The sequence below is a fragment of the Vanessa cardui genome, chromosome Z (assembly GCF_905220365.1).
Source record: "Vanessa cardui chromosome Z, ilVanCard2.1, whole genome shotgun sequence".
NCBI classification, from domain to species: domain Eukaryota; kingdom Metazoa; phylum Arthropoda; class Insecta; order Lepidoptera; family Nymphalidae; genus Vanessa; species Vanessa cardui.
In genome coordinates, this window is record NC_061154.1 from 8,051,957 (window position 1) to 8,062,270 (window position 10,314).

General features: G+C 28.2%; 2 protein-coding genes across 2 annotated transcripts; one reads left to right on the forward strand and one right to left on the reverse strand.

The window, feature by feature from the left end:
* The first annotated feature begins 1,800 nt into the window (after nucleotides 1–1,800).
* On the forward strand, nucleotides 1,801–4,894 carry LOC124543072 (proton-transporting V-type ATPase complex assembly regulator TMEM9-like). The gene is made up of 5 exons (XM_047121104.1): nucleotides 1,801–2,040; nucleotides 2,118–2,233; nucleotides 2,404–2,518; nucleotides 2,725–2,853; nucleotides 4,721–4,894. Exons 1-5 carry the CDS (start codon nucleotides 1,996–1,998, stop codon nucleotides 4,760–4,762), a joined length of 447 nt encoding a protein of 148 aa, XP_046977060.1. The 5' UTR covers nucleotides 1,801–1,995; the 3' UTR covers nucleotides 4,763–4,894.
* Nucleotides 4,895–5,324: 430 nt separating this feature from the next.
* LOC124543071 (uncharacterized protein CG1161-like) lies at nucleotides 5,325–8,442 on the reverse strand. The gene is made up of 5 exons (XM_047121103.1): nucleotides 8,178–8,442; nucleotides 7,304–7,419; nucleotides 6,856–6,970; nucleotides 6,240–6,365; nucleotides 5,325–6,118 (listed from the first exon to the last, which is right to left on the reverse strand). Exons 1-5 carry the CDS (start codon nucleotides 8,232–8,234, stop codon nucleotides 5,972–5,974), a joined length of 561 nt encoding a protein of 186 aa, XP_046977059.1. The 5' UTR covers nucleotides 8,235–8,442; the 3' UTR covers nucleotides 5,325–5,971.
* Between the last annotated feature and the right edge of the window lie 1,872 nt (nucleotides 8,443–10,314).

The window sequence follows — 10,314 nt, forward strand, 5'->3', positions numbered from 1 at the left end:
ATTATTAAGAACTATTTTTAAGTAAAAAAAGTATTTCTTTAGCAATTTTTATAATCTATTCGACCAACCTCAGTCTGAAGGTAGTTGACAAAAATAAAATATTGCATTATCGAAATGGAATTTAGAGGAAAATTTAATTTTCCAAACATTTTGACTATTTTTATATATTTAATTTTATTCTATCATATAACACTAATTTATTGTGTAATTTTTACCATAACTAAGGTTACTAGATTTAAATTTTATGATACCATACTGTAGGTTTAATTAAAATTAATATGATAAAATGTATGCCAAATAAGTAGATTATTTTTTTCCTAAAAAACTTTTGCCTAAGGCTGTATTACACTGGCGATTTATACACAAGTTCAAACAACTTAAAATATTTATAATTAATTTTGCTTATACATATTTTTGTTTTGTAAATATTAGCTATTGATTCCAAGATACTGGGTATAAAGCCCATGATAAAATATCCTAGATATACCACAGTAGATTATCCGCCATGATCGAAATTGGACTACTGAACGATTTCGGTCCTACTAAACATCATCATTTCATATTTGAATCGCAATTAAAACACCCATACTATTAAGTGAATTCAATGTATTGTTGTATTAATAATGTATTACTTGAATGCATTTCTGTTAATATTAAGTGATTTCAATGTAATGTTACCATAATTAATAATTACTTGAACTCAGTTCTAGTAAGATTAAGTGACTTTAATGTATCAAGTTTTCTTCATAAAGTATTATCTGAATCCAGTTTTGCTAATCTTAAGCGACTTCAATGTATCACGTTGTCTGAATAAAGTATTTCGATGTGGATTAATCGTATTATTTTGTCGTGTAAATTATGTAAGAAAGTAATTCTACCAATTCACCCCATAATTCTCAAACATAGCGATGTATAATTATCATTGAAAACATATTATATCAGTTGAAAAAAAAATTATGTAAAAAAGAAGCGTTATTTTAATTATACAGTTGCAATTTATATTTTTATTCTGAAAAATTCTACATTCGCCTGTCATATATAACGTAAGTTAGGTATATGTTTATATTTTTTTTCTATGCTCAGACAAACTGTACTGTACTGGTAAGTATTATTACATTTTAAAAAAATAACTTATTTTGCTTTCATTTTTAAAGCACTGATCGGTTTTTTTATATTTGTCTAATTCTAAATCAATGAGCTTTATGATTCGTGTAATTTAGGATTTACCAGTTATTTTAATCGATTTTGAATGCCAAAGATATTTTCTATACATACATACCATACTTATTTCAATAGGTATTGATTTCCAATTAATTGTAAAAAACGGCTTTGGAAATAACTTATAGTTTTTAACTACATTTTTAAAGTATCTTCTAAGGATCAAAAATCACACCGTAAATAAATAGAGTTATGATACAACACAGTTCAAAGTGTATATAGATATAGATTTAAAAAAAAAATACGATTCTGCAGACTATGATTTATCACTTTCTATTAAAAAATAAAAAAATATTTCGACTTATGACTGAAGTTATTCTTTACTCCTGTACTTAATTAATTTTACTATTGATAACAATAAAACGAAAAATGTGTTGTTTTGATAAAACAATGAAGAAGAGCTTAAAATGAATATTAAAATAAAAGTTAACGCATTAGTTTTTTTTGTTAATTAGAAAAAAAAACAAGTTACAAGACTGCCCTCGCCCACCGACCATAAATAAAAAAAAACAAGATCCATGGTCTATGAATTTGTCTTGAAGAAATTTGACGATGACACTTGATGACTTGACATCAAAATAATGATAATGACACTAAGATATTTACATTTTGAAGACTGCAATCCTGTATATAAATTTTATTGATTTATACTCACAGGAATAAGATTATTTTTATAATAAGTAGGTAGCTAAGAAAAAGATCGTTTTAGAAAATTTTAAGATAATTTAATTAATAACAAGTGAAGTCTGATAGTGAAAGGTGAATAAAATAAACAAAATGTTTTGGAAATTAATAATTGTATTTTCTATATTTTTTGTGGAGGTACCAGTCAGTCTATATCTGAAATAAATATATTTATTCCAAAGTTAACTAATAATTATATTAATGAACATTTTTAGACTCAATTATATGAAGATAAAAGATGTCGTTGTGTTTGTCCTACTCCAACTTCGATACTGAATAGTACAAAATCGGAGAGAACTCTTTATATTGCCTATGTACCACCTAGCAAATGGTAACTCTTTTTTTGTTTATGTCTGAAAATATGAATATAAATTGGGTACTTGATAAGGTTATAATATTATTTAAAATTCACCCCTGCTCATCAAATGATGAAAATAAATTTCATATTACAGAAATAAATTATCAGTTTTATGTTTAATAAAATTATAATAAAATTAACAGTAACTGTGATGGAGTAATTCTGCCAAAGGCAGCAGATGAAATACGAGATAATGCCCAGATGTTTTGTCCACGATGTGATTGTAGGTATGAGACTAGGAATACAACCATAATTATGGTAAGTACATTAATTTCTCATCAAGGTACAACATTTGATAAGTTGTTTATCAGTAGACTTCTCATTTGATATCTTAAATTTAAAGAGCAACTTGGAATTAATTGAATTTGATAATTAGTAAGGATTAAAAGCTGTCACTTTAATTTCAAAAAGGAATCATTATATTATAATTAGTATTTAGTTATGTTAATTAGCTTATTTTACAGGTTGTAGTAATACTCGTTGTGTGGATGGTGATGCTGCTACTAGGGTACTACATATTTTTAATGCTGCTTGAAATGCTTGTGTCGAAAAAATCCACTTACTCATATCAAATACAAACTGCATCTGATGAAGTAAGATTATAACATATTTTTTCTCATTACAAAGCAATTACTTTTATGTTTATATTTTTATTTATAAATATCTTAATTAGTCTTAATTAATGATTTGTTTACCTAGTAGATATGTGTGAATAAATTCCAACAATTTAATGGTAGTTCCATCAAAATGTAACAATTGAGCTGGACTTTTGCGCATACTGGGGCCTAGTGAATAAAATTTAGCATATAATGTATTATTTTCAGTGTTTATAATAAGGCAGTAGAATGTCCTTACACATTCAACTGGATTTGATAAATAGTCAACTAAGGGCATAATTACAAATGGAGACTGGATTCCTAACATTGCTAATGCTGGGCCAATCTTTAGATTTAATTTGGTGGTCTTTAATAATAACATAGATTATTAAGAAACTAATTATTTCGATATTATTTTAAAAACTTCATAGTATTAAAGCCTTAACATCTAGCATGTACATAGCAGACTCAACTGCAGCCTGAAAGCACATCGTCATGTGTGTCATCTGGTTGTCATCTGTTGTCATGGGTGTCATCTGGTTCGGTTGCACAAAATAGGTCAATGGCAGGAATCTAATTTAGTAAGGCTTATTAAACTTAAAACATGCGATATGAGTGTCAACAAATGCCATTTTTATAACAAGAGTAACCGTTGATTACTCAATGTAATTTGTATGTAACATGCCATAGTTATATAGTTTTCCAATTTTAAATGACATTCACAATTCTGCACCTGTTAGACAATTGCTACTGAATTTATGAATAGTGACCCAGATTATGCCAGTGCCTTGACAATGTTTTAAACGATTTCACTGTTAATGTGTTGAATTTTTAGATTATATATGTACCACATTTGCATTGCATTTTTTGGCAAATAGTAAAATAGGGCACATGCTAATGTTATATTTATGGAATTTTTGGTATTAAAATGTTGAAAAATTATAAGCAAAGTCCACTGCAAGGTTTATTATATTTGATGTAATGTTGTTTTTTTTTAACAACAATTACGAATTAAAGTAACTTGAAAGGGAACGCATTTAAAAACACTAATTAGCGTTCAGTGACGTCACTCCTGCTATAACTACTTATTTGAGGTTATAGTTGTAAAAAAAGTGAGCATTGAAATGAAAAATAATTGCATATTTCGAATAAAAATGGAAGTTGGGTTTGTCAAAGCAGATTCTAGATTCCTCTTTTCAGCTTGAAACCACTTGTTTCTCAGTTTTGTGTCAGAAGTTCCACTCATAAACCAATTATTTGAAAACTTTGTTGAAGTAGATGAACACATTGGTACAACACATATGTCAATACGGCTTTTTTTGGAGGCCGTTTTAAATTTTTACAAAAAAGTATTTCAAAAGTCGAGTAAAAGTGCATAGTGCATAAGTATAAAAGCCAGTGATGACAAGTACTCTTACTGGGCCAGTGACAGACAGGAGCGACGTCATACGAAATAAGGATCCATTTTCGCGCGAAAATTTAAAATTACATTTTGAAACTGAATTTTTTGCACTAAATTAGTGTTTTGGATTTTTTGTATGCTTGTGGTCTATTCTGTACGGAGTCCTTTAAAATAAACACAAATATAAAAATAGCGCATTTCCTCTATTGTGTTCTTTACTGTGAATATAACATTTATTTACTTTTATACAGGTTCAGGTTAATCTGAATATAAGATTTATGTTACTGATATATTATTGTAAATCAGCCCTGTGTTAACATACCAATAATAACAGCTGTAAAACTATAAATAATGACCATTATTATACCTTTCTGTGTAACTTTAAACAGGTGTAGTTTATATTGTGTAATTTTAAAAAAGGTTTTACACATTCTAATTCAAAAACTGATTTTATTTTTTCAGATTGAAAATTTACTGATGCAAAGTGAGGAAACAGAAGACTAAGGTGCAAAATAACAACAATATTTCTTTGACGAACAGTTTATAATCGAAAAACATTTATACAGTAAATTATTTATGAATGTGCATATATTGTTATATTTTGTTGAGAAATAATCAAATAAATTTATATAATAAGTTAATGTTTTAATAATATATTAAAAATATTACATTTAAACTTGAAACTGGTGAATGAAACTAAAACAAACTTCTGAAAATGGCCGATATAATAAAAAATACTACTAATTCATTTTAATATCGAATTTAATAAAATTTCTAATCCTACTTATTAGTGGCTCATTGGTCATGAGCGCTACTGCATTTAGAATCACAATTAAGGTGCCTCTATTGACTGAATTTGTATTTATATGAAGTTCAATTCCTATCTAAATTACATGTGAACAGATCATACAAAAGTGATTGGTAGCTCCCTAAACATAACTACAATGTTTTACTTTTACTAACATATATATTTTTGGCATTTTTCTTTTTCCCCCTTACTTTTGAAGCATATTTATAAATGAACATCGTCCTACAATTATAAAAGATAATATATTTAAGATGAAAGTTCGTTTTCAAGATTTTTTTTATTTCTTATGAATTTATCTTTCTAACTAATATGATAAACAATTGCATGGTATGGTCTAATGTATTAGTTTAAAACTACCATATTCACAAACAAGATTATTTCAGTGTGGAAGCAATGGTATGTTGACTAAGGAAATTCTCATTGCATTGTTTTGTCATTTTATTCACCAACACTCAAGTACTTTACCATGCAGCACATGGCAAATAACCATTCTGTGCTAAATCTAATAATTGTTCACATAGTCAATCATAACTTGCACTGCTAGATTACCTTAGGTATTTGTGACACAGTTGTTTATAGAACAAATCTTATAGGTTCATATCATGTGCTGATTTTTGTATAACCCAATTTGTATTGTGACTCCCTCATTATTTAAATTTTCGTGAATTTATTGTGAAATGCTTTGTTTGTCATGTTATGTTTTCTGATTTATCCACTCCTAACAATATTGTATGTGAATATAGGCCTTAATTACAATTTAAATATTATGTTTTTTCTTATAAAAATTGCACACAATGTATGTTAACTTGTAGCTCCTTTTGATAGGCAGAGACATTGAATTAATATCAGGAGCTTGATTGACCATTTGTATTAGGACTGTTTAAACAATCCATATGTATTCCATGCTAGTTGAGCATGGTGTGTCTATCATAAATGTTGCGCCGCTGTTCCCTGACTTGACGCTTCCACTTATCTTGTTGATGAGTGACACGGTTCAGTACATTTCCACGTGTCCCCATTTGTTGTGATGAACCACTGATTGTACTTTCGTCCTGAAACAACATTGCTTGTGTCTTGTTAACATGTTAAAATTATTTTTTTTTTCTCTTAATATGGTTCAAATATGTTTTATTAAAGCTATGATCAAATCCTCATTAATATCATAAAACTTACATCTTCATTTGTGTGTTCTTGGTAGGAAGCCTTAGCTCTTTTGTTGATAAGTGGATCAAGGCAGATTAGGAAGCCCATGTAGGCTACCAGAAGCATGATGACCCATATCACAATGATAACGACAACCTGGATAATACAAGAGATTAATTTTATTATCATTATAAAGGAAATAGATTAGAATAAACTTTATAATAGAAGAAAAGAGTAAAATCAAGGCACTAATTTCTAATTTGAAATGATTTTTTAGATAAAGGACATGTTGATTAAGCAATAAAGAGATTTAACTGGAAAGGAAATTAGTTACTTAACATATTTGTTATATAAAAATTATATAAAACACTTGTTACACAACACAGAATTCAATTAAAGTTTCGACTATCTGCTCATATATATGTAAGTTATCGGTAAATTTGGTTTAGAAAAGAAGAATAGAGTCGAACCATCTTGGTTTCAAGTTTTCAATTGTGTGTACATTTCAAACCTTATCATCTATGTAGAGGACCTAGCTTATTATTTGCAGATGCACAAGGTTTGTTTACATCTCTACTCAGGTAATCAATATATAAAAAAATATATTTTTTTGTAATATATGTAACACAAAATTAAATCTATCTACTTTGATTATTGTGGTATTCCTGTTTTCATATTTGCATTCACAACGTGGACAAAATTCTTGTTCTCGTCCTTTGATCAATTCACCAACACGAGGCAGGATCACTCCATCACAGTTGCTGTAATTAATAACATTAATTTTTGAGTATAGAATCATTTACACTTAGAATCTAAAGAATAGTAAATATTTTAAAAATTTTTGTAATACATAATATGATATGCCATCATACTGCGACTGCTCCTATTAATGAAGCCAACCGAAGTCGGGACAAGTTCATAGTGTGTTATTTTAAACTAGTCCTCGCCTGCGGCTAATAATCATTGTCAAACATTGTTTTTTTATTACATTCAAAAACAAAAGCTATGTGCAAAAATATACAACATTCAAAATGTAAGTGACACAATTAATCTATTGATTTGAATTGAGACATGATAGGGTCTTTTATACTAACCACTTATTTGGTGGTACATTGCCAATATACAGTTTCCGGTCTGAGCCCACTGTGTTATTCAGGACAGCGGCAGGACTTGGACAAACACATTTACATCTTTTATCTTCATATGAACCCTGTAATTGTTACACAGAAAGTATAAATACCAGGATTTTGACACAATTTGCAAAACACATTATATGTAAAAATTTAATCAAATTTTAAAATAAATAGTATGTATAAAAGTGAAGCAAATTATATCAAATAATTATTAATAATTATTTTTTTGAAATTTTATTTTCTCAAAAATCTTTTTATTTTTTTCAAAAAATGGAATATTTAGGTCAAGGCTTTAAATAAAACATTATATTACATGCTTTCAATTAAGCATTCTAAATAAAAGTAAATTAAATTTATATTAATTAGCACTGTAATTAAAAAACAATTTATATAGTAACTAATTAAAGTAATTAAATTATAACTTCATATATTTCCTGCATCGGTAGGTAACAAAAAAAATTTCACCAATAAGATTAGTCCATAATTAAGAGACAAATACAATTTTTATTCAATCCGAAACATTTTTAAGAATGTATCTGATGTTCTTAGAAGTTTATTTATAAAATAATATCCCTTGTCGACTATTATTAAAGAAAATAACTTTTATTTTATCAATAGTTAATTGTGTGTATTACTAAGATTTCCCATTCTTTGTTAAGGAGATATGGGTTGATTGTTGTTACTAAAACTTAATACGACTTCTGTAGTTTTGTTTTCTTTCCATAATTTAAATGTAAAAGTAAACACAAATGTTTTTCATAGAATCATTTCATAGAATCTTCTTACAAATACACATCCCCTTTTATTCTAATGTATTATTTTGATTAACACTTACCGATACCAAGGTGAAACATGTAATTATAAATACAGCTGATATCAATTTAAAGGACATTTTGATATTATTTTATATGAATAGAGAAACTAACATGGAATTAAAGCAAGAAACTAATATAGAATTTATATATCGACGAACATTATACACTCCCGTACTACTACGATTTGTACCAAAGAGAATATACAAATATATCTAATAATATACAATCACTACGTTTTATCGTACAGGTACAACTACAAACTTCAACCACAGAGTATATGCTACGTTTGACTACAAATTTAGTCTATGAATACTTTTACTCTATGACACTAAGACAGCATTGCCAGGTCATATTATAAATATTCACATTAATTTTTGGTGACCCAAATTATCATTTATCATTTATGCTTAATATAATTAATATCGATACTATAATTTATAAAATACGTCAATAACTATAAACGATGATTACACCAAAGTTCTTTCTGAAATAGATTTAGGAAATAAAATAAATAAAGTAAGAAAGGACAAAAAGACGTAAATTAAGGCTTTATATTGAAATTTGCAAACAATTGCAAAAGTACTTTTCCGAAAAAGTAACTTTTTATTGAAATATCAGTATGTAAGTGTAATGTTTCTATATAAAAAACAATGTGAACCTGAATGTTACTGGATATTCAATTGCTGGTACATATTTATATACTTCGACATATATTCTTATCAGGTTAAGTCTGTGTAAAATTTAATGTTTATAAAGTGTTCCCTAAATTTCCTGTTAATAAAATGGTTTTTTTTTTTAAGTTTATGCCTTATGAGTTCTTTATAAAAATACTTAACGTAATGATTGCAGAATTATGTTATTATATCTATTATTAACATAACAAAATTTTCTTAAGCTTTCGTGATACTAAAGTATTGGTTTAATTCAAAGTAATTTAACTAGTAAAACTCAATGCACGAGAGAATATCTGGGTTCACGACTTTTGTGTCCTGATATTCGGTGAAGGTCTGTCTGAATTTTTTTTTCTTATATGGTATGGTAGATAGATTAGTATGAAGAGCTCAATTAGGCAAAACAAATATAATTTACAAACACATTTACTAAAAAACCGACACCTAACACGTATCTTAATCCAAGTTGTTCAAGTCCAGGCAAGCATCACTGATTTTTCATGTGCTTAAATTTTTTTTTCTTTTTTATGGTATAGGTTGGCGGACTAGCATATGGGCCACCTGATGGTAAGTGGTCGCCATCACCCATAGACAATGACGCTGTAAGAAATATTAACTATTCCTTACATCGTCAATGTGCCACCAACCTTGGGAACTAAGATGTTACGTCCCTTGTGCCTGTAGTTACACTGGCTCACTAATTATCTTGTATTTGCTTGTGAAGTTGCATCGATTTTCAATGAAATAACGCCAGATACGTCCAATAATTCGAATTGGATCAACGAGGTGGAATAAACCCCAAAACTTTATTATTTGTGTAGTATAAAAATGTTGTTGTAAATTAATTGTTACTTAAATAATCTCAATACTTTAATTCCTCGTACAATATATGCCATTCATATTTTAACCAAATAATGTACGTAGTTTATTAATTATTTATCAACGTTATTTAAACAATATAATAGTGAAATTTTAAAATAAAGAAACACAATAGTACTATCACGTGAATCTTGCTTAGCATTTTTATTTGAAAAATTGTGTTATCTGATGACATATTTTTTCATACAACTCATTAGTTCTACTGCACAGAAACGTTGTTTATATACAATTTGAGTCCGACGTCTTGCATAATGACTGCGCTTGACTTCTTTAAGATGGGTTCAGCCTTGCTACTTATCGTTGTCATTATTATGTTAACTTTCTTATAATAGGCTATTTGACTGGTTTTTAAAATCCATTTTATATTATGTAGTAGATTAAGGAACCCAGTAAGCGTTGTTTTTTATTTGTAAAGTAAAGTAAAGTAAAGTAACAGCCTGTAAATTTCCCACAGCTGAGATAAGGCCTCCTCCTCCATTTAGGAGAGGGTTTGGAACGTATTCCACCACGCTGTTCCAATGCGGGTTGGTGGAATGCACATGTGGCAGAATTTCGATGAAATTAGACACATGCAGGTTTCCTCACGATGTTTTCCTTCACCGCCGAG